This window comes from Lynx rufus, unplaced genomic scaffold, assembly GCF_022079265.1.
Source record: "Lynx rufus isolate CCGP_SWC_20201006 ecotype Redwood Valley unplaced genomic scaffold, mLynRuf1.p SCAF_7, whole genome shotgun sequence".
NCBI classification, from domain to species: domain Eukaryota; kingdom Metazoa; phylum Chordata; class Mammalia; order Carnivora; family Felidae; genus Lynx; species Lynx rufus.
In genome coordinates, this window is record NW_025814889.1 from 138,729,709 (window position 1) to 138,753,243 (window position 23,535).

Here is a 23,535-nt window from a genome sequence, read left to right on the forward strand (position 1 = left end):
AGATGGCCAGAGAAAATTCCAGGCTGGGACAGTACCCCAGCCCTGCCGTGGGCCAGGCCCGAGGCTGGGAGGCTGGAGGGGGTCAGCTGTGGTCCCTGTCCTCAGGCAGAGCACAGGCTGACAAGAGAGACAGTCTTAGAGGCAAAGGCCACACATTGGTCCTGGTGCTGGGCTGGAGGGAGGTGAGGTGCCTGGCTGGCCGATCAGAAGAAGGTGCCTGGGGCCAGTGAGGGGAAGGGAGGGCACTCTGGGCAGAGACCACAGCCCACGCAAGGAGGTGGGCTGTAGGACTTTCGGTCAGAGAAGGAGAAGCCGGGGTGGCCACGGGGCAGGTGGGTGCGGTGGGGACTGTACTGATCCCAGCTGCCCCACCTGCAGGCCCAGTGCAACGGGCGGGAAGCAGAAGGGTGGGGACGGGCACAGCGGGGTCTGACGCAAGTTGCCCAGGACTCCCCCTCACTTCTTTCTGGCCCTCGTTTGGCCACCAACGTCCCCTGCCTTTGCTTGTCACGCAGGGTTTCACTGGAGCCCGGTCATCTTGCCCCCTGGATGCTCGTGGGGGCTCTGAGGCCAGGACACTGATTCCTCGGGCCCAGTTGGCCCCAGGGTTGAGAGGAACCCCCGGGCCTCCTCCTCCGAGAAGAGCTGCCAACCCAGCCCGGGATTTGGCAATGCTCACCTGGCGCAGTTGTGAGCAGAGGGCTGGGAAGCTACCGGTGGCCTGGCCGACGACCTGCGGTGTGGCCCTGAGGGCCCGGTGGCTGCTCTGAGCGTGACTGTGTCCTGATCTCCTCTTCTTATGAGGACCCCAGCCAGACTAGGTGAGGGCCCACCCTGAGGACCTCGTTTTACCTTCATGATCTCCAAACACAGTCATATTCTGAGATACTGGGGAGGGGGGCGGTTAGGGCTTTCAGCCTATTAACTTGGGGGTCAGCCTGTGACGGTCCTGTTTGTAGATGAGGTGATAGGACATCTCGAGGAGCCAACGGGCAGGGCAGTGTAGAAGTCCCCCCGTAACACCCAGCACCACCCTGAGGGGCATCCGGTCGGTGCGTGTCCCCCAGGCGGGGACCACGCGTTGTGACTTCCCTGCCAGCAGCATCACACAGAGTGGGCACCCAGCAGATGGCTGTCGGGTAGGCTGAAGTGAGGGATCCTGGGGCGGACCCAGCTGTCTGCTCCGACCCCTTCCCTTCTTCCCCAGGTCCCCCCCCAGCTCCTGCCTACTCCCCCTAATTCTGGCCGTTCATTCAAACACGTTCCTTGGGCACCTGCTCTGTGCCGTGCTGGGGGGGGGGGGGAGAGCTGTCACCACCAGCTCCACCATTTCATGAGCAAATAGATGCCTTTCGGGCTACTTTGAAGTGCCTTTCTGTCATCTGTGAACAATAAGGCCCTGGCAACTACACACGGCCTGACCAAGGGCCTGAGGTGGGGGTGGGAGGAGGGACTCACAGTGTGGGTCTTTCCCCGGGTGGGCTGTGGGGAGAGTGGGCGGGGGAGGGGGGAGACAAGAACATAACCAACAACAATGCAAACAGTCAGTCACAGTGATGGAGGCAGGAGGTGGTAGGGACTGCTGGGCCCTCCGGCAGGTGGGAGGCCGGGGTTGTTTCTGGCCAGGCTGGTCAAGGGGTGCTTCGTGGAGCTGGGGGCTTTGGAGCTGGGCCGTGCAGGCCTGGTGGAGTGGGAGGAAGGAAGGTTATGTTGTTAGCTCCCTTACTCCGGAGTCATGTCGTTTCCCGTTCTGCAGGTAGGAAACTGAGTCACAGAGAGGGACAGGCTCCTGCTAGGAGCTCACCTGAACGCTTGCCTCTGACCCTGGCCCACAGGGGCTGCCTCCGCAGGTCGAGAATGCTGGGGTGGACGAAAGAGGGACCCTGAATCTTGCCCCAGGGAGTGCTCCAGGGACCCGGGGTCCCTGGAGGAATGGATAGGAGTTTTCCAGACAGAGGGGAGGCTCCCAGCCCAATCTCCTATAGCCATGTCCTGGTCAGACCCGGGTGGGGAGCTGATAGGGGTACCCCCAACCTGGAGTAAGGGCTTGGGGTTCTGAGGGTTATTCTCTACCTGTCCATGGAGCACTGTACTGTGAGCTTGACAGCTTTGGGTCCTGGGGTGCAGGTCGGGGCAGGTTTCTCCCGGGGGAGGGGCGTGTCCCAGACCCAGGGGCAGGAGCGCTTTGAGTGGGACCCCTCTTCTGCTGCCCTGCCCCGTTGTGTGGTGTGAGTGTGCAGGTGGCGGCGGGGCTCCCTTCAATGACAAAGCCGAGATTCGGAGAAGCTGGGGGCCAGGCCAGAGGCCCAGATTCTGAGGCTGGATAGCACCCCTGGGCATAGAGGGAGCCCCTGCGAGGTGTTGGCAGTCTAGAGGGAGTGCGTGTGCACCCCCACACTGTGGGGTTTCCCGATGGGAGGCGGGTCGCGACTGGCAGCAGTCACCATCTCAGAACCACCGGCGGGCCCCGCGAGTCCCCTGGCTGTCCCGCGCGCGGCCCTCGGGCAGGTGACAGCAGCGTGCGTGCCCGTGCGTGGCTGTACCCGAGGCTTCCGCCGTGACGGAAGCGCGGGAGCGCGTGGCCGCGGCCGAGATTGGCGGGCCTCGGTACGGAAGAGCCGCTGCGCGTGCGCGTGGGCGCAGGTGGCGGGCGCGCACGTGGGCCACCCAAACAAAGGTGGCGCCGCGTGATCGAGCTCGCGCGCGCGCGCACGCGGACCCCCCGGGACAGGCGCATCCCCGTGGGCCCCGGAGCGGGCCGCGCCGGGTGGGGCGGGGAAGCGCGCTGGGCGGGGCCGGGCGCGGGGCGGGGCGGCGTACGGGGCGGGGCGCGGGGCGGGGCGGCGGCTGCGCAGGCCAGGCCGGGGGCGCGCAGACTCCGCGCAGCGGGACGCGAGCGCGCGACCTGGCGCCGCCGCCGCCGCCGCCGCCGCTGCCGCTGCCGCCGCCGCCGCCGCCTCCGCGCTCGTGGCCGGGACCCGCGGGGCCGCCTCCTCCGGGCTCCCCGGCGCCGCTGGGCTCCCGGGCGGGCGGCAGGTGCAGCGCGGCCGGGCGGCTGGCGAGGGGGGCGCCGCGCAGCGGGTGAATGAGAGTTGGCCCCGATCTCCGCGCAGGGTAAGCGGCGCGCGCGCGGACGCCCACACGGACCTCGCGGACACACAGACACGCTCCGGGCACGGGCCGGCCGAGGCACGACCCGGCCCGCTCGGCCACGCTCATCCCCGCGCCCGGGGCCGGCGCCCCTGCGGGAAGGGCCCAGCGCGGGCGCGCCCCGCACACACGCCCCCAGGTCCCGCGCGGCTCCGGAGCGCGCGTCACGGCCACCCCCCCCCCCGCCCCCTGCGCGCGCCCCGCGGCTCCCGGCCGGCCTGGGAGAGGAGGACGTCAAGGGGGCGCGGGGCCCGGGCTGGGGTGCTGCTGGTCGCCGGGTCGGGGGTCGCTGAGGCCAAGTGGGGACAGGGAGGTCGTCCTCCGACCCACTCCCTGGGCGCACAGGGGAGGAGGTGGGAGCCCTCGACCCCGGCGGTCCGTGCGACCCCAGAAACGACCCCACCAAAAAGTTGTGGCCACTCGCCCCCTCCCTACGCCCCTCTTTCTGCCCTGTTTACTCTCCCTTTGTTTGTGACTTCTAGCTAGTGGGGCTCTGCTGGGACCCAGGGCCGCCTGCAGGCCAGGAGGTGGAGTGTAGTGTGGCGGCCCCCAGCCTGGGGTCCCCACCGCTCAGAACTGGGCCAGCACCCCTGTCCAGGCCTACAACTGGGGAGGAAGGAGAGCCAGAGACGGGTGGGCCCGCGCACCTGCCCCTGACAGTGGGTCTGTGGTGGGAGGAGCAGCAGGCCCCACAGGCTTGGAGACCTCAGTGGAGCCCCCCCCCCCAAGCCATGTTCATCTCGGGCCTGCTGCCAGCCCCAAATTTCCAGAGGCAGGGAAAATTCAGCTCTGGGGAGATCTTTTGCGGGATGGGGTTCTCTTCTTGCCTTCCTTGTGCAGGTTGGGGAGGAAATACAGAGTTCTGAGCCTCTCCCACGCGCAAAATTTGAGGCTTGCTGAGTCTCATTCCCCATAGTGGCCCAGCTCTGGAGGTTGTTTTAAGTCTGGGCCTGGCGGGATGGAAAGGGACAGGGCTACATGGTAGTTAAACAGAGGACTTGGGAGTCTTTCCGTGGTGCACCTGCTCCATGACCTTGGGCAAGAAGGCTTTGAGCCTCCCTGTGCCTCAGTTTCCCCCCCCCAGTAAAGGGAGAGGGGGGCTGGTAAGAGGATTAGATGAGGTGATGCAGGCCTCTCACTGGCCAGGCACACCCAGGGCAGAGATCAGGACACCCGGGTGAGGCTGGCAGTGCCCTCTGCCCCCAAGCAGCCACAGCTTCTCTGACTGCCCCGCTTGTCTCCCGGACCCGTTCGAGGACGCACTGTCCGGCTGGGTGAGTGTGTTCGAGCTGTTGGCCCTGCCTCGCGCTGGGTGGAAGCACATCCCACGGCTGTCACCTGGGACACCTCAGATCCGGGAGCTAGGTAAACCTGGTCCTCCTTCCTGCCGCACACCTGGAAAGCCGCCTGCCAGGTCTAGGGAGGGGGCCCGGCCTGGCTGGCCTTCTCCCTGCCGTGGCCGTGGTGTTGATCCTTCTGTAGTACTTTGTGGCCATTGGGCAGGGGCCTTGAACCTCCACAGCCTGGACGGTGCTGGACTCCTGGCGGGGGCAGGGGATGCCAGCCTGTTCCCAGGGATGGGAGAGGTAGGGGTCTTCAGGGCCTTAGGATGGGGGCCCCCACCTCCTCGGCCCTTCTTGCCTCTCAGCTGCCCTGGCTGGTAGGGTGTGGCTGTCCCAGTGGTGCGGCCTGGGGACGAGCAGGGTCTGTCCTTGGGAACGTCTGTCTGCTTGCACTCGGGAAAGGCATTTCCCGGAAACTGATTGGGGAAAGTTTCAAAGTCGTGGTCAGTTTGCTGTGGCCCTGGGCAGCCCAGTTACTCTGTATCTTCTACAGAGGCGGGCGGGGAACCCCTCAGGGAGGAAGAACCAGGTGGTCTCTCTCGAGACTGGCGGGCTGCAAGGCCCCCCTCCTCGCCCGCCTCTTATCGGTCAAGTCCAGCCAGGAGTGGGTGTCAGGAGACCGGCGGTTGCCGGCTCCGTGTGACCTCCGCTTTCCCTGCCCTCCCTAGGCCTCACCTTCACCAACTAGAACCGAGGAAGAGAATCAGGCCCGTTTTTCCTGAATCACCATTTTTGCTGTCCAACAGAACAGAATAGAATACTAGCTCAGGCACAATGAGACAAAGTGCTATCAGATCCCAGCGAGCCCCGTTGCCAGGGGAGGCTCGAGCCTGCAGCCCATCTTCTCGGTAACGGCGACGTTACGGATGTGACAGACGCCAGCACCAAACCCAGGCCGGTCTTGACGGGATCCGTGCAATCGGAGAACAGAGGGCTCCCTTGATGTGTCCACGGTGTGACCCCTGTGAGTGTTGTGCCACGGGGACCCCGTCACCTCGTGGGCCCCGGTGGACCTCTTCCAGCTGTCTACAAATTCTGGTCTGGGTGTTTCCCTCTGGAAGCTCGAGCTCCACCAGCTGTGCGCGGGCCTGGGGTTTCCATCCTGGAGCCGTGTGCCTCCCGCCAGCTGCTCCTTTCTGGGGTGCTGGTAGGCTTCCCCTCACGTGGGCGCCTGGCCCCTCACCTCTGGTATTTGGCCCTCTTCGCGTCCGGAGGCGGGGGCTCCTGCCTAGTGGCCGTGCTGGGGACCTGAGTGTTCCGGGAGCACCTGTTAGGGCAGCGTGGCCCGGTTACTCCTTCTCTGAGTTTCTGCCTCCTCCCCTTGCGGGCGGCTGCTACATGTTGTCAGGAGGACAGGAGACCATTTTTGTGTGCGCTTGCTGCCCTGGGGGAGCTCTGACGGCATCGGGGGATGTGGTGGAGCGTCCCCGTGCCTGAAGAATTTGAAAATGAATCGGGGGACATGAGACGTGGGCCGTGGAAGTGAGTAGTGGGAGGAATACAGATGTACTTGCTGGGGAAGCAGCTTCTGTTTGCTCAGCACAGACAGGGGTGTCGGTGGGAAGCCGCTCGATGAGGATTTGTCCACTCACATGGCGCTTGAGGGAAGGCCTTTGGGGTGGGGAGCTGAAAGCCCGTTTGCAGGGTCTTTGGGACTGCAGCGGGTTCAGATCTTTTCTCCTTGGCTTTTCGGTGGCATAGCAGTGGGGACTCTCACTGGGTCTCCATCCGGGGCAGAATCTAGCAGATACCCCACGTAGAGAGGGTAAGAGTCCAAGTCCTCAACAGTGAGGTGTGGCTGGTGGACGTGGGAGGAGGCCTGGGTCCCTGAAGGTGATGGTCGTTTAATTTTTTTTTCTTACTGTTTATTTATTTTTTGAGGGGGGTGGGTAGAGAGAGGGAGACACGGAATCCGAAGCAGCTCCAGGCTCCGAGCCGTCAGCACAGAGACCGGCGCGGGGCTCAAACTCACAAAGCCCAAGATCATGACCTGAGCCAAAGTGGACGATTAACCGACTGAGCCACCCAGGCGCCCCAGGTGGTGGTCGTTTAGTGGCTGGTTTGTTTAAGGCCCAGCCTAGCCCAGCCCCGGGTTCGGAGCCGGCTGCCGAGGAAGAAATGTAATCGGTTAACTTGAGAACTCAAAGGCAGGTTGCTCTGACTTCTGTTACAAACAGAGGTGGGGGAAGAAAATGAGGGTTTCCCTAATTAGAGAAAACCATGTTCTTTTGGCCTTTAGTGTCTGCGTGTGGCCTGCGGGGAGGGGTGGGTGGAGACTTTGGGCCCATAATTCTCCACTAATGACAGTCGCCATCTGAGGGCTATTGTTGAGAGTGCTGGGCGTTTGAGTTGTAACTGGGTTGTGATTATGTTTAAGCCCTGTGATCAAAGTCCCCTGTGGTAAAGCCAGACGACAGGAAGCACTGGCCTATGAAAAAAACAAAAACCAAAAACCATTAGTAACAGTCCTAGAAATCACTCCGTTGTGCCAGACGTTGGCTCAGGTGTTCTCGCCACGTTGTGCCTTGAGAGAAACTAAGGCACGGAGAGGCGGTGGGGCTGGCCCGAGACCCCATTTAGCTAGGTAGCGGAGGGCGGATGGGAGTTTGAGCTGTTTGGCCCCTAAGGCCGTGCTCTTTTGGGGGTTCGTGAGAGACATGTGAGCAGCACGTTTAGGATCAGGGTAGGAAATCTCTGCTCTCAGACACGTGCCAATAGCAAGAGCGTCCCCAACCCCAGGCCTGACAGCCTTCTGGGCGCTTTATATGATTGACCTTTGTCACAGCCTCTCTGAGGTGCAGGCCACGAGCTGGTGAGTGGCAGAGCCACGTTTGAACCGGTGGTCTCTGTTCCTAACCTACAGCAGGGGGGTTCGGTAGAGAAAAGTTGTGATCCTGCCGTTGTGTGTTCTCGAGCAAGGTGCCTAACCTCCCTGGGCCTCAGCTAGGTCACCTGTAAACGAGGGTGTTGGTGTAGAATATAGAAGCCGGGGGTGGGGGGTTTGAGAGCACACAGGAAGGCCCGGCCAGCTTCTCCACGGAGGAGGGGGGAGCGGTGGGGGTGGGCAGGTGCTCCCCATCTCCGGCACTGGCTGGTGTTGAGTGGCCGTGTTGTGCAGCTCTCAGACCGGATCTGGGGGGAAAGGTACGTGACACGGGATGGGAGCCGTATCGCCTCTCTCTCAAGTGGGGCTGTAAAGCACTGTGCTCGGTTCCTGCTCCTTCGGGATGAGGGGCAGGGAAGGGCAGGCGTACCCAGAACTCCTGTATGCCCCCAAACCCCGGTTGAGCTGTGGGTGAGAGAAACCAGATGTGTTGGGCACCGTCCAGGGTCCCGGCGGTTGTGGGGGGAACAGCTCACCCTCTCTCGGGGTCGGGTTCCCCCTGATCCGTGGAAGGGGCCCTGCTTCTAGCCCGTCCCCCTGTGGGCAGGGGCTTGGGGCTGTCTGGGGTGAGCACGTGGCTTGAGGAGGCAGGAGGCCCTCCCTGGTCCTGCCGGTATGGCACTTCTGCGCCCGCCCTGGGACCGAGAGGCATGCAGCCCCCATTCTGACCCAGCCGCCCTCTCGGCCCCCTTCTGCCCATGCTGCCTGCAGGGCTGTTCCAGGGTGGCTGAGCCCTGCGTCTGACACATCCCTGCTCCCTTCCCCTGGCCAGAGAGGCCTCTGATCACTTAGCAGGCCTCACTGCATCCCTCCCGACTCTGTTCTTCCCTCCTCCTGTTGGGTCTGTGAGCTTGGAGAAACGAGTGGGTGGATGGATACGCTCCCCACGGTGAGCCCCGGGCTTGGGCGCCTCGCTGGGCCCTGGGGGGCTGAGGGGGCTCCACGCACAAGGAGCTTCAGTCCTGGGAGCCTGGCTGGGGGAGGCGGGGCTGGGCAGGCAGAGAGGCGTCTGTTTTTGAAACGTCTTTACTGAGGTGCAATTTGCATATCTTACAGGTGCGCGATTCACCGAGGTTTTGCATGTTCACAACATTGCACAACCACCACCACAAGTCAAATTTCCGAGCGTTTCTGTCACCCGGGGATCCTCCCGGGTCCCTTAGCAGCTAGTCACTGCTCACCCCCGGCCCCCACCGGGGGTCTGCTCATCTTAGTACGCTGCGTTTCCGTCTGCGTGGCATCATGTAGCTGTGGATCACTCTTCTGAAGCGTGGCCCCGAGCGGCCCCCGACCCCCTTTCTCAGAACCTCAGGGGGCTCAGCTCGCCTCACCAGGCACCAGGGGTCTGAGCTCGCAGCCGCCCCCCTGGTTGCTATGGCTGTCTGAGAACGCTTCGAGCTTACCCACTGTGCACCGGGACCTTGAGCCAGTAGCATCCCTGCCTTCTCCAGGAAGCCTTCCTGGCTTTCCCCTTCCCGCGGGGTTAGGACCTCATGGGCCCCCGTGCTAGTCACCCTGCGTGTGCTTGCCTGTTTACCCACCTGCCTCCTGAGCTGCCGGGAGGACAGGGGCCCTGCCTTCCATCATTCTCTGGGGATGGCATCTGGGAGTGAATGCTTACAGGTGGGGGGTTGTGTGGCCGTGGGTCCATGAGGCTCTCTCCCTGACATCCCCACCGTTTCTGCTCCTTGATGATTGTGGTAGGGTCACTTGGCTTTGAAACTTCACTGCTCGTGTCCTCTGGAGCGTCTCAAGGGCAGGGCCTGGTCTGGCTGCGGGTGTCGGGGTGCCCTGCCGAGTGACACCGAGTGACCCATCCCGCCCTGGGCGGCATGTTGGTGGTGGTGGTTTTAACGGACTGTGTTTTGAAAGGTAGTTTTAGGTACACAGAAGAATTGCGGAGATAACGCAGAGATTTCCACATAGTCCCGTCTACGGTTTCTCTTGTTGTTAACGTTAGTTGGTGTGAAAACGTTGTTAGAATTAATGAACCGACGTTGACACATTATTAACTAAAGTCCGCAGTTTACTCAGCCTTAGTTTTTACCCCAAATCTTTTTTCTGTCCCAGGATCCCATCCAGGATATTGTGTAAATTCATTTTCCTGTCTCTTGAGGCTCGTCCCGGCTGGGAGGGTTTCTCAATTTTTCTTGTTTTTGACGATCCTGAAGCCTTGAGAAGTATTAGGAATACTGTAGGATCCCTCTACATTGGAATGTGTTTAGACAGTTGGAATTTGGGTGTTTTGGACTGGGGTCCCAGTTCGGGAGGAAGCCCACAGGTGAAGGGCCCCCCTCGTCCCGCCCCATCAGGGCGCCTGCCTGCGGTCGGCCTGACTGATCCCCGAGGTGTCCGCCTCGGTCACCTGGCTGAGGCTCCCCCACCCCCACCCCCGTCCACCCTGCCCTCCGGGGGGGAGCCCGTGTGCGCGGCCCACTTGGAGGGAGGGGTTCAGCCCCAGTTGCTCCAGGGCCCGGTATCTGTGGACGTGTTTGGAATCCTCTGCGTCGGAGACTTGTCTCCAAACCCCATTCCCTAATTTATTCGGTCTTTTTTTTTTTTAATTAAAAAACATTTAAAAAAAAATTTTTTTTTCAACGTTTATTTATTTTTGGGACAGAGAGAGACAGAGCATGAACGGGGGAGGGGCAGAGAGAGAGGGAGACACAGAATCGGAAGCAGGCTCCAGGCTCCGAGCCGTCAGCCCAGAGCCCGACGCGGGGCTCGAACTCCCGGACCGCGAGATCGTGACCTGGCTGAAGTCGGACGCTTAACCGGCTGCGCCACCCAGGCGCCCCTAATTAAAAAACATTTTTAAAAAATTTTATTTATTTGGAGAGAGAGAGAGACAGAGAGAGGAGAGACAGAATCCCAAGCAGGCTCCAGACTGTTGCCCCATGCGGGGCTCGAACTCACGAACTGTGAGATCATTATGATGACCTGAGCTGAAATCAAGAGTCGGATGCGCCTCCGACGGAGCCCCCCCAGGTGTCGCTTGTTCCGTCTTAGGTCATCAGGGACTCAGGCCTGATTTTAGGGTTCGAGTTTCGTACTCTGTTGGGGAGCCTGCTCCAGCTTCGGCCCCACCCGGTGGGGTGCGAGCTCGTCCTCCCTCTCTGGCACACCCGCCCCGCCCCAGCCCTGCGGTCCGCGGGTTCTCCAAGGAGCGGGGTTCCATGCACAGGAGAGGAGGGTAGGGCGCGGGGGCGGGTGCTGGTGCACTTGTTGCCGTGGGATTCGTTGGTCCGCACGCTGGAGATGACAGAGCAGGAGACTCAGGTCCTCTAACTCTGGATGTGCCCACGACTCCAACGACTTCGGCGAGTTACCATCTGTGTCCCTGTTAAGTGAAACGTGAGCTCATCCTGCTGATACAGTCCCCTCGTAACCACGTGGGCCCTTCTGGCCTCCTCCCCTCGCTGATCAAGACGTTTCCATCCCGCGGTGGGAACCGGGCTCCCCCATTTTGCATCCGTTTCCTTAATTGGCCCATTCCAGTCGGCGTGCAGAGCGGGACCAGGATGGCTATCCCGGGCCGTGGGAGGCAGCTCTGTGGGCCTGGATGCGGCCTGCGCGTCCGGCTGCTTCTCCGCGGGGCCGCTGGCGTGCCGTCAGAACTCAGGCTGCAGGGGGCTCACGGCGCGGCGCATCTCTGAGAAGGCCCGTGGCCTGCAGGGAGGTGGGGAGAGGGGAGCTGGGGCCTCCGGCTGCGCCTGGTCAGCCCGCCCCGCGGGTGCAGGGCACACAGACTCGGCATCCCTTTGCAATCTGGAAGCGGGGCTCAGTGCGCACAGCCCAGAGGTCTGGCTCCAGCAGCACGAGGAGGAAGGCTGCGGGGGACCCCGTGCAGCTCTTGGGCTGAGATCCCGGTGGGGCCTGGCTCCTCCCCACGTCTGAACTCACACCTGAGCAGGGGCGGCCCTCGCAAGAGCACCCCTGAGCAGCAGGGCCCCGAGGGCAGTTTCCTTTCTGGAAACGAGAGACGTGAGGCTCCGCGTTGGCTTCCGTTTCCACGGAGGGTCTGTCTGCACATGTGCGTGCGGGTCTCTTTGGCGGGGAGGAAGGCTCCCGGGAGGAGGAGGAGGAGGAGGAGGAGGACTGGGCAGGGGGTGGTGCCCTGGAGCGGGGTGCCTGCACGCCTTCTGTGGGGCCAGGCGCCCGGCTCCCAGCGCTCAGTGGGCCCGAGCGCGGCCCCGGGTGGGGGAGTTTCCGAAGAGAGCAGCGGCCGGTGGAGCAGGCTCGGACGAAGGCTGGCACGGTGGCTGTCCTCGAGAGAAAACGGGGCAGGACAGCGGGAAGGACACGGTGAGTAGGGCAGCGAGGGTGACTGTCGCTTGGGGCGGCGCACAGGTGGGCGGGAGCGCCGTGCCCCCACACCATCTGCAGCGTCCCTGTGCCCTTTCCCACGCAGGCTGTTGGGGGCCTCAGAGGAGCCAGTCTTGTTTTCTCGCTCTCGGGAGAGCTCCCGCCGGGGACCTGGGGGGGCTCCGGCCACCTGCCCAGCCCACAGTGTGGTGCCTGTGCTGCGTGCCCCGTCCGTGCCTTCTCACCTGCCGAGAAGGACCTGCTCAGTGCCGGGGAGCGAGGCCGCTGCCTCCAGGAGCACGTGGCGGGAGGGACGAGCGAGGTGGGGGCCGCGGGACAGCAGCCCACCCCGCCTGGGGGACAGGAGGACCCCTGGCGGGGTGAGAAGGGGCCACAGGAGCCCATTTGGAGGGACACGGGATTTAGGCCGAGGAGGAGTGAGGAGGGGCTGTAGGCTGGGCTAGGCCTCCAGCCAGCATTGTGCCCTCCCCTGGGCCAGCTCTGGTGGGGGCCTGTGGGGGCAGCTTACCAAAGGTCAGCTCCGTGCAAGGCTCCTGGAGATCCAGCCGGCACGTGCCCCCATCTGCTGGGGCCGGGCCACGTCGGGGGTGCTGTGGGATGTGTGGCCAGCTGCCTGGGCCTCCCGTCTGGGCCTTCTCAAAGCTCCTGTCTCCCTGCTGTGGTGTGGGGGCTCTAGTCTCCCCTGGTCCCCTGGGGGGCATCTAAGGAGGCTGGTGGAACTGGCCAGGGGCTCACTGAGTGGGGGCTCTGTGGGGCTGGGGGGGGTGCTCTTATGCCCGAGCGGCTCTTCCTGGGAGTGAGGCTCCTGGGGCCTGATGCGGGGCCGGCGTGCCGTGGTCCCGCTGCCTGTGTCTTCCTGCTGGCCTGGCTCCCCCGCTGGGGTCCCCCTCCCAGATCCTTGCTGTGCCACACCTGCGTCCCTCCTTCTTTCTGGGTTGACGTTTGTGGGTCTGCTGGGTCCCGTGTGACAGGCACAGTCAGCTCTGCTCTGGGGGTGATGCCGGCCCGGCCTCTGGTTCAAACCTTTATTATCACAAGACTCAGAGCCTCACTCTCAGAAGCACCAGGCTCACCGGCCCCCTGCAGGGTTCCCACAAAACCCACACCCCGACGGGGGTGCCCTGTGGCAGCGAGGTGCGTGGATGATCTCACAAACCCTGCGTCCAGGAAGCAGAAGGGTGAGGGTCACGTGTGGGGGCGGGGTGGAGGGGTGCCCAGCTGTCCCGAGGGGCATCGCCGCCTGGTGCCGGCGGGTTGAGGCTGAGCCGTGCGCCCCTTCCAGGCCCCTGTGGCCGTGTCGTGGGGGCCCTCTGCTGGCGTCAGCACCCAGGTCGGGTGTCCGGGAGCTGCAGCCCCTTTCTCGTTCCATCCAGAGAGGAAGGTCGGAGTCCCTGCTGGACAGGAGGACAACGCGTGTCTTTCCCCGGCGGTGTGCCCGGTGGGCGACCAGGGTGTCATATTGGTGGAGCGTAGAGCAGGCACGCTGGGCGCATCCTGGGTCAGAATGAAGAGAGAGCCTCTGTTCAACAGCCCGTGCTTGAGAATGCAGGGAGGAGTGTGAATCACGTCGCGAGCATTCCACGAGGAAGTTTAAGCAAGCGTAAGCATCTGAGTGTGTGCGTGCAGGCGCGTGCAGGCGCGTGCGAGACGGAGGTGGTGTGCGAGCTGGTGTGGAGGAGGAGGGTAGCGGTAAGGACCCAGAGGTGCTGGACCAGAAGGCAGAAGCGAAGGAGAGAGATTTCCTGGTCCTTAGAGCAGGGCCCGTGACTTCGCTGCTGCTGAGCTGGGTGGAGAGGAAGTGAGATGTGACTCAACCAGCAGAAAGCCCTGGGCATCCAGGCTGGGCGGAGCTGCTGGCCGCCGGCGGGATTGTAGTGAGGACTGGAGGGGAAGGCAAGGCAGGAGGGGCCGTCCGTGTCCCTGCCGGGAGAGCCTAGAGGCAAGGGGTCCGTGGTGGTCAGGAGGGGCCCGGCAGGTGTCGGCGGCAGATGGGCACCACCGCGGGGGTGTGCCCGGGGAGATCAGCCCCAGCAACCCCCGGCCGCTGCCAGACCGGGGGGGGGGGGGGGAGGCCCAGGAAGCCTCATGACTGCCTGGCATGATGGCGGGGGAGTCTGATGGCGGGGGGAGCACGAGGTGCCGCTGGGCATGTCCCCGGTGGTGCTGGGAAGGCACAGTGTCGAGAAGGGACGTGGTGGGGCTCCTGGATGTGGAGGTCGGCTAGCGTTTGTGAGAGGCGGGCCCGCCTGGTTCTCGGGAAGCGGGGGATTCATGCTTGTGTCTGCGGGCTGGGCCAGAAAAGGGGAGACGTGGCCTCTCGCCAGCCAGTCTCTCTGCTTCGAAAAGCCCCACGCCTGATCTTCCACAGCTCGCAGCCACCTGCCGTGTTCCGGGAGTGGGCACTCTTCAGATGCTCCCGTGGCGGGGAGGTGGGTGGCTGCAGTTCTTGAAACGGCCCCTTCCTCTCCCCAGGGTCCTTCGTCAGGCTCCCGAGCCCCACACCACTGTCACACAGGCTGGGCTTTGCTCGTCCTGAGAGGAGGGGACAGACTGGGCAGAGCCTAGCTGTGGCCCAGGCCTGGCTGGTGCTAAAGCCTTTCCTCTGCCCGGGTCACGGCTTCGCTAGGAGGCGTGGGGCTGGTGACTGAGCCTCTCCTCCAGAGCAGAGCTCCTGCTGACCCAGGGCAGGGACCGCAGGTGGGCCACGTGCTGGGCGGGGGCTGGGCACACAGCAGGTGCTCCATGAGTGGGGAGGTTTTTCCAGCCTCGCTGGTGCTCCAGAGGAATCCTTCCGGAGCTGCAGCCCTGGTCCCGGGGTCCTTGACCCTCTGGCAGAGTTGCTGCCATCTTTGGGAGGCCCCGGAGCCTCCTGGGGGAGGGGGGAGTCTTGGATGCCGGGGTCCCCACCTCACGTGGCCCATGCGTGGACAGCATGCTGTCCTGCTGGTCTGGTGGGGGGGCAGGGCACCCCAGGAGAGGGTGAGTGGGTGGGTGACACCCCCCACAGCAAACCTGGCTGTGGCCTCACGGTCCCCACTCTGCAGATGAGTAAGTGGGGTTGGAAAGGTCGTGGTAAGTGGCTGCCCCCGGGACCCGTGCCCTTGGCTGTGTCCCAACTGCCACACCTTTTGGGCCCATTTAGGTGTTTTACAGGGTTGAAGCTGTCCTATTTGTTACCCACTGCGGGCCTCAGGGGGACCCTAAACTCTGCTTTCGGGGTGACCTGCCCTCTTCATGTGTGTGTGTGCCGAGGGCCCCCGGCTCTGCACGGACCTCCCCAACCCTGTCGGGAAAGCCGGGGTGTCAGATCCTTCCCTGTCACCTGACCCTCCACCAGAGGACGTGGGTCTCCCCCACTGGACCGTGAGCTCCTTGAGGGGGGGCTCGGGCTCGGGCCATCTTTGCAGGTGCCTGCCGCACCTGGCCAGCGAGCGCTGGGAGGCCAGGGGCCGACCATGACGCTCCCTGCCCTGCCCTTGCTGTCTCACTCTGAGCCAGCGGGGCAGGATCTGCTGGAGGGTGCTGTCTGGGGTCTGGCTCGGTCTGGTCTCGCTCTGCCCTCTGGAGGCTGAGCCAGCCCAGGGGGCGGTGCCTGGAGCGGAGGCCTGGGGGGCGGAGCGGGGCGGGGCCAGGGAGGCCTCGCTAATCTGGGCCGTCCCTGCCCCTGGAGCCTGTGTCACTGCTTCGGAGAGGGGCGGGAGCTTTGCTGGGGGTGGGGCAGGAACCCTAAAGAACGGGAGGGGAGGACGGGCACTTGGAGCAGGAAGGCTCGCACAGAAATGCCGCCCGATGGTGGTAACGGGGACTCTGGAGCTTGCCGCGGGGGCCCAGGTCTCACACCCGTGGTCTCCTTCGCTAATGGCCCCATTTGAGAGCTGGAGGGGCCGGCACAGAGAGGTGAGGTGGCTCAGGAAAGATCACACAGCCAGAGAGATGCGAGGCTGGGTGATTACAGAGGCCACTGTCACCCAGGGCCTTGGCACGTCTGCATCAGCCTTGGTGGCCTGAACAGGCCTCTGGGTTCCTCCCAGAGGCAGGAAGGGCCGAGTCTGGAGCGTGACCCATGCAGCCCCGGGTCCAGCCCTTTGTGTCTGCTCTGCGTCCCCCTGGAGCTGCAGGACCCCTTGCCTTCTGGCAGAGAGCCGAGGAGGTGCTGGAGGTGTGTGGGGGCCCCCGTCCGAGAAGGTGGCGCTCCTGGGGCCGGGGCGCCGTAGTTCTGTGTGTGTGTGGCCTAGGCCGGGGGTTGCCGCCCGTATGCCTGGTCGGTGGGTGTCTGCGGGCTGCTCCTCCTGAGGGGCCTGGGGTGGGGTTGGGGTGCGGCTTGGCAGGGGGAGGGGAGGGAAGAAACCCAGGGCTTAGAACCAAGTGCGGGCCAGGCGCACAGGAGAGAGGCCGTGGCCGGGCAGGGATGGGCCTGAGAGGTTGGCAGGGAGAGCCCACGGTGTCTGTCCCAGCACAGCCGAGGATCCGGGGTCTCGTTTAGAGAAGCAGCTGGAGAAGGCAGGGGCCCCAGAACGGACAGGCCCCGAGGCAGGTCACTGTGTCCTCCCTCTTCCCAGCGTGTGACTGTGGAATCCCTCTTTGTCCTATGTGCTCTGATCCCAGACCTAAAACACTTTAACCTTACTGTTGTGCCAGAAAGTGGACCGTGAGTTTACCAACTCTCACCAAATCTGAGTGCGGCCTATGCTGCCAGAGTCGTTGCTGGTGTCCCAGCTTACACACCCCAGAAAGGTCTGTGTCCTGTCCCTCCTCCCCGCCCCCCCCCCAACCCCCGGCACTCTACAGTTAGCCGTAGCCACAGAGGGACAGAGGAACTGTCAGGTGGCATTGGCACATTGGGACCTTGCCCATAAGTGCGGGCCCCACCGGGGGGCAGGGACCATATCCCTCATCCAAGAGTCCCCACCACTTGGCTGAGGGCATTTCGGCGTGCTTGAGGAGGTGATGCCTGCCCACCTGAGTCCCCCCCCCCCCCCGCCCCCCGCCCCCGGGACCCTTGACCTGGGGCGTGAGGCCACCTCCCCGTCCTCCTGCCAGCAGACTTAATTGACAGATGAGCTTCCTTTTAAGTTAGGCAAGAGTGTGTTTTCTCAATAGTTGGCTGCCTAATTGTGTGATTGCTGGGTGAGTTGCCGGCCCTGAGTCGTAGCAAGAAAGGTCAGCCGTGGCCTCGCTTAGAGCGAACACGGTCATTCACAACCGGGTTCACGTTCTCTCCGGGATCTTTTTACCATTCCGATTGGGAACCACGTCGGTTACACCCGCAGGAGCCCCGAATTCGGAGCGGGATTTCCATCTTGAGCGTCACTGACTCGTGTGCCTTCCGTCTGTGGGGACCAGCCTGTGGCCCGTTGCCCTGCGCGTAGAGGCTGGCCCTGCTGCGTCCCAAACATGCTGGGGATAAAAAGAGCCTGTTATGACCCATTTATAAAGTATTTCAGAATCACCTACATGAATATTTTGTCCTAAATTCTGTGTAATTAGGAGAGAGAAACCCTACTCCGTGATTATTTTCGAGCACCAGAATAACCTAGATGAGAAATCTCTCCATGTAGGTTTTCTCAAAAGAAGCCATTTTAACAAAAAACATAAAAGGAGTTGATTTTACCTACACTGTCGTCTCAAAGGCTTGCAAATAGCGTGTCTCCTTAAGGAACCTGCAAGCCTTGCTGACGGTTATGTGGTTTGCAGGGCCTTTCACTTGCCAACAGCGAAAGGTAGCCTTCCGGAAGTGTTTACGGAATCCTCGTGAACCCTGGCTGGTGAGCCATGGCCGGCTTCCCTCCTGCCCAGCTTGCCCCCCACCCCCCTCAAACCTCAGCTGAAGCCAGAAGCCTTCTGGCTGTGAGGTGCTGGGTGGGTGAGGTTGGATGAGGAGGGGAATTTGCCGCTCTTGTCCATTTAGGCAATGTTCCTTGAGCGCCTCTCGTGGGGGGCTCCCCTGCCGCTTGCAGAAGGCAGCTTGGGGGCCGCGTGGAGCACCCTTTCCTGGGGAGGCGGGTGTGGGGCTGAGTTTCTGGGGTAGCGTGTATGGGGCTGGGGGAGAGCTTCAGGAAGGGAGACTTGTGGGCCGGATCTTCTTCTCTTTTCGGGGCCCCAGGCTCACAGACCTGGAGGAATCCTGGCCCTTGGAGCCGCCCGCAGCAGTCACGCAGGACCCTCTTGTCTGTTCACTCAGTTATTTCCAACGTGAGAGGTGCCCTCGAGCTCGCCAGCAAAGCAGGAGCGGGGACGGACCTTGATGATAACCCCCGAGTAACAAGGTTCTCCCAGCGGGAGATCAGCTCCCGGGTTGCCCGTTTCCTGGGGGAGGCCTTTCTTGGGCCCGCACCACACTGTCTTGTGTCGGTAGGGCCCGACATCTGCCTGGAGGCGTCCCTCCTCCCTGACCCTCTTCTTGTGGCTGAACCTTGAAGGTAGAAGTGGTCTGGGCAGAGCGGGGGCTGGGGAGGCGACACCTGAGGAGCATTCGAGGCCGGGGCAGGTATGAAAGCGCACAGGTGTGAGGGACAGGGTGTGCTCAGGACGGGTGGGGCACAGGGGAGAGGCCAGAGGTGGCCAGAGGAGAGCTGGGGTGAGGGAGGTGGGGGAGTGAGGAGCCTCTGGTGGTGGTGGGGTGAGCCCCGCTGACGGCAGGTGTTTCCAGAAGTTTCAGGTGTGGGAACGGCCTGGGATGGGAGAGGGGCCCCTCAGGCTGGGGCCACCCTGCGGTGAAGGGGAAGATCGGAGCTCCGGCGACCCTGGGGGTGTCCTGGGGCCGGGAAGGGGCCCCCATGAGGCGAAGCATTGAGGGATGGGGGTTGTGAGCCCCTCCCTGCGTGTGGCCGGCAGACCAGGCCCAGAAGAACCTGCCCTGCAGCCGAGAGGCGTGACCAGGCTGTTGGCAGGCTCCTGGGAAGTGAGGGGGCAGAGGGGCACCAAGTGGGGAGACCCTGCCTTTGGGCTCAATGCCTCGGGTTTCCAAAACAACCCTGGAGGTGACGTGGGGGGAACTGGCCTTCAGGACAGGGTTTTCTCGTGGTTGCCTTGGAGAGTGGTGCCTCTTCCGAGCTCGGTGTCCTGGGCTGTGAACCTGCCTTTATCAAGGGGTTTCCCTACCCTTGGGACCCTTGTCTTATAGCCCCAGGGTAGGTGCTGGCTGTGCCCCTGACACCAGGGTCGTGAAGGTGGTGGGGTCCCGCGTGGAGGACCTGGAGAGGAAAACAGGCTCCCGTCAGGCAGCTCAGCCCCTGGCCAGGGTTGGCCGCCCTGTCCTGCGTTGACCCCCATCCCCCCGTACCCACACCCCTGCCCAGACCACCCTGGCGGCTGCCCCCCTCAAGCCATCAGGAATCATCGAGGGTCCCCTGCACCTTTCGAGGGGCCAAGATTGGAGAGCACGGAGAACCCTCGAGCCGCATGGAGGTGGGGACTGTGGCTAGTGTCCACAGCCAGCGGGCGAGCCGGTCCCTCCAGCTCTCCTGTCCTTACATCTGGCGTTCCTTCTTCCTCTGTCCCCGTGGTGGGCTCTCCCAAGGAGCTGGAAAGGACCGAGCCCGGTCCGGGCCTCGCAGTGGGTCGGCATGAGCCTGCGGTCCTGCAGAGAGGGCCCGGCCACCCCCGTGTTCTCCTTGCTTGGAATGCGGACCCAGTGCAGCAGGCGGATGGACTTTTTATCCAAAGGCAGTTGGTGGAGGCCGTGGAATGCTTGTGCACAGGTGCAGCCCTCCGGGGGGGAGGTCAGGGGTCATGTACCTGCAGGTTCCCCCCCCCCCCCCCGCTGCTTCTTGCTGAACTGTCTGGGGGGACGTGGAGCGGGGACCCAGGCTGGGAGTCTGACCGGTTAAATGGCCCGGTCGAGCCCGGGGCTCTGTTTCTGTCGGTGTGAGTGTGCTGGGGATGAGTGACCCTGGCCGGCCTTTCCGGTAGGGTCAGCTGTGTCACAGCAGAGGGACTCTGACCGCCTTCTGTGTGGGTGGAGCCGGGCTGAGCGGTGAGTGAGGTGGGGGCTGCCGACGGCCCTTCTCTTCCCGGTGAACCAGTTGACCGGATCTTGTTTCCTTTTGCGACCTGGGGGTCAGGCCCGAGCAGGCGGCCTTCCGTTGCTCCCTTGAGCCTTTCCCACTGTCCCCGAGGAGGTCTCGAGGCTGCGGGATCGTGTCAGCTGCTGTCCCCGGGCAGGATGGGAAACCACCCTCCTGGGCTGTGCCAACCCGTCAGTCCGGATCGGCCAGGTCTCCGAGGAGCCTGCCGCTCTCGCTCTCGGTGAGGCCTGCCCTCCCCTGGAAATCCACCGCCAGACCTTTGGACCCTGGTCGGGACGGGGGCTCTCTGTCGGGATCGCGGAGCTTGGTGCCGGAAGCTGGACCGTGGCGGCCCTGTGGCTGTGCCACGTGGGCACGGGCGGCGCGGGTCCTGGCGGAAGGACCTTCGCGGAGCCGGGCTGTGGCGGGAGCCCCACGGCGGGTGGGGACGAGGTGATGCGGTGAGCGGGGCCTCCCCTGGACCTGAGGGGCTCTGCTGAGTGGCGTCTCTCGCGTTTGCTGCGACCTGCCCGCAGCGTCGTAACGAGGACGGAAACCAGTGCGGTGCAGGTTCCTGTTTGAGGGCAAGTTCGCGTGGAATGTGGGTTTCTGCCTGTTCTCTGCTCGCACGGGCTGCCTCTCAGGTGCGAAGGCGGCCTGTTCCGATCAGCTGCGTTTTTCTGGTTCAGGGTTTGGCAGTAGACCCTTTTTCTGGGTCGAACTTCGGCGAGAATTCTAGCCAGAAGTTGGGGTGTCTTCTGCTCCGGTAAGCCGAGGCCAAGGCTGTGGCCGTGGAGGGGCCGGAGGGGTCCTCTCGCTCCTCAGCTGTTGCTGCCCGGGGATTCCAGTCATGGAAGGTGCCGGACATCCTCTGGCCCGCATCCTGACGGGACCCTTTAAGTGGCTCCCCCGCCCCCCCCCCCCCCCGACCTCAAGAGATGAAATGCTGGTTACTGGTCTGATTTGCAGGTGCTGGATTCTGGCTGCCCGAGGAGGCCCGGGTCGCTGGGGTCTGGTCGGCCGAGAGGTGGGGCCCCCCTGGGGCAGGAGCCCCTGTGGTCCGATGGGGACGTGAGGGAGTGGTGCATCTGTGACTTCCTCTGAGGGCAGGTGAAGCTGATGTGGGACAGAGGAGCTGCAGGGCGCAGGCCCTTATCAGCTGTGCCGGAACTGAAGAGAAGCAGGGTGGGGGGGGAGGGGGCACAGGGGTGAGTGGGGGAAGGTGAGCGCCACAGGGTGGGCCTGGTGGGCGGGCCAGGGTTCCGGCACCTGCTATGCTGCCCCCAGAGCCCCGAGGAGGCAGGGCCATCAGGTAGGAGGGGGGTCTCCGGGAGGGGGCTGTCACAGAGGGAGTGTGGGGACAAAGCCGACCGAGATGTGGGGTCCGGGGTTGGGACGGCACGAGATTTGGGGAGAAGCCCCCGCACAGGACACGTAGGCATTTGGAAGCTGTGTCCACAGATGGGGGCTGGACATTCGTGCTCGGGAGCGCCCTGGACCCGGTGGCGGGGCCTGGGTGTTAGTGATCGCGTTACTGATTCTGGAGCCTGGGGATGCGATGGCTTTTCAGACTTTGAGCCGTTTTCCTCATCATTGTGCTTTCGGATATTGATTCCCCCCCCACCGCCACCTCCCGTGTTCTCTGTGGAAGGAGACGAGAGCATTGCCTCAGATCAGCTCCATCTGGCGTCACGGCCGCGCGGCCGACGGATCCTGTCCCGTTTGTTGGAGCTGAAGCAAATGCACGGTTGAGGTTTTAATGCCCTTTGCAGAAAAGTGACCTCGGAAGCCTTTTCCCAGGAGGGGCCCTCCTTCGGGAGCGATGCAGGAGGACCCCGGGCCCCTCTTGCTCCCAGTGCTGCCTTCTCCCTGTAGATCGAGTGCAAAGCCCATCTTAACCTGAAAGGCACCGGGGAACGTTCGCTGTTTACAGAAGCAGTTTGTGGAAGGGCCCTGAGGACGGGCGGGCCCTGCGGTGCTGGCATCATTTCTTCTCGAGTGGCCGTGAAATGGACTGTTCCACGTCTGGTTTCTCAGGGTGGGTGATGCCGCGGTCTCTGGAGAGCGCCCGCCAGCTTGTGAACGGTGCCCGCAGGTGTCCCCCAGATGCTGCCACCTCCTCCTGGTCTCTCAGTGGTGGGACCTCAGGTCACCGTCAAGGGGGACAGAAGGTGTCCCCCACGTGCAACATCCCAGGCTTGCCTTGTCCGCCCAGCAGGGCGGGGTCCGCCGCAGCCTCGTTTCTGCACGGGGGCACCTTTGCCGCTCGGGTCCTCGGGTGGGGAGCGTGGAGCTGGTGGCCTGGTGCGCTCGGGCCGGTATGTCTGGTTCCCCTTCTGTTCGTTTCCCTCCCGGCCACCGGGCCCTTCTGCTTTACCTGCGTTCGATTCCTTCCCCCGGGAAGGCAGCACCTGTGTGCTCCTGGGACCAAAAAGGCTCCGATTTGCCTGCTGAGTTGCAGTCTGTGGGTGGAGGGGGGTCGGGAGACGGGCTGCTGGGCGCCGAGAACCACAGAGGCCGTGCGTGCTGGGCTTCAGAGGCAGAGTGGGTGTGCACAAGGCAGGGGTGCAAGGCGGTGTACGTGTGCACGTTCACTCAGGTGTGTGAGCCCAGGGGTCCCAGGGCCCGTGTGCCTGGACCGAGAGACACCTGTGGATGAGGCCTTCGGGGAGGGCTTCCTGGAGCAGGAGGCGTCTGTGGCCCCTGAAAGTCGCACGGCACCCAGAGGCAGGGAGGGTGTTTGTGAGCAGATGGGGTGGGTAAGAGGACGTGTGCGTGGGGACTCCTCTGGCCTGAACCCCAAGGGGGAGGGCGGAGGTGGAGAGAAGGGGCGAGGTGTAGCTGCTGGCCTGGCCGGGAACGGGGGCGCTGCCCCTCCCTTGCTGCATGGCTCTGGGCCAAGTCTTCCCTGTAAGGTGAGGGTGCCACTCTTGCACGCGCAGTGACACAGAGCAGGCGGCGCTCAGGCCCCGTCCCCCCCCCCCCCCACCTCCCGTCTGTCACACGCCCTTCAGCCACAGAGCCTGCCGCTTCCCCCGCCGCCAGGCCTGCGGTCCAGCCTGCTGCACGCCTGGGGCCCGCTCTGGTCGTGCCTGCGGACGCAGCTCCCTACTGGGTCCCAGCTGCCACCCCTCGAGGCCTGGACTGGGGTCAGGGGGAGCCGTGGACCGACCAGCCCGCCCCTGCGCCCCTTCTCCAGGGTCACTGGGTAGGCTGGTGGCTCTCAGACCCTGGGCTCAGAACCCTTTCCAGAAGGCCCCGATATACATGGGTTGTCTCTGTTGCTCTTGACTTTCTTAGAAAGTATAAGCGGGGCGCCGGGGCGGGGGGCTCAGTCAGCTGGGCGTCCGACTCTTGATTTCGGTTCAGGTCATGATCCCAGGGTCGTGGGATCGAGCCCCAAGTCAGGCTCTGTGCTGAGTGTGGAGCCTGCTTGGGATTCTCTCTCCCCTCGGCCTCTACGCCTTCTCTCTCTCTCAAAAGAAAAAAAAAAGTAAAACTAAGAAATCCAAAGGTATTAATTTATCAGAAACTGCCAACTATAAACCCATTCCGTGTTTAAACTAGCTTATTCTTATTAAAAAAAAAAATCACCGTGTCCCCCCCCCCCCCACTCCACAAAAAGGAAAGCTGTGGGGGCACTGGCAGCTTAAGTTATGTGTCACGTGTCCCTTTTGCCATGTTGTCTCTCCGTGGGCCGCCTGAGGGCGAGTGTGGAAAAGCAAGTGTGGCCTTATTTTTGACCTCATGGGTCCCCCCAAAAGAGGTTCCTGAGCCATGCTCCGAGAACTGCTTGTTTGGCTTTGGGAGAGATTTCCCTGAAGTG

At 63.4% G+C, this 23,535-nt stretch overlaps 1 protein-coding gene across 6 annotated transcripts in view; it reads left to right on the forward strand.

Moving 5' to 3' along the window:
- Nucleotides 1-3,064: 3,064 nt before the first annotated feature.
- Nucleotides 3,065-23,535, forward strand: part of GRAMD4 (GRAM domain containing 4) — a 74,423-nt gene continuing 53,952 nt past the window's right edge. The window contains exon 1 of one of the 6 annotated variants that reach the window (XM_047065025.1): nt 3,065-3,114. In XM_047065025.1, the coding sequence (XP_046920981.1) occupies nt 3,086-3,114 (29 nt within the window). In that variant the 5' untranslated portion in view covers nt 3,065-3,085. Of the gene's footprint in view, nt 3,115-5,171; nt 5,458-15,457; nt 15,863-23,535 lie in introns of those variants that run through there. The other 5 variants (XM_047065022.1, XM_047065024.1, XM_047065023.1 and 2 more) reach the window with 5 other exon arrangements.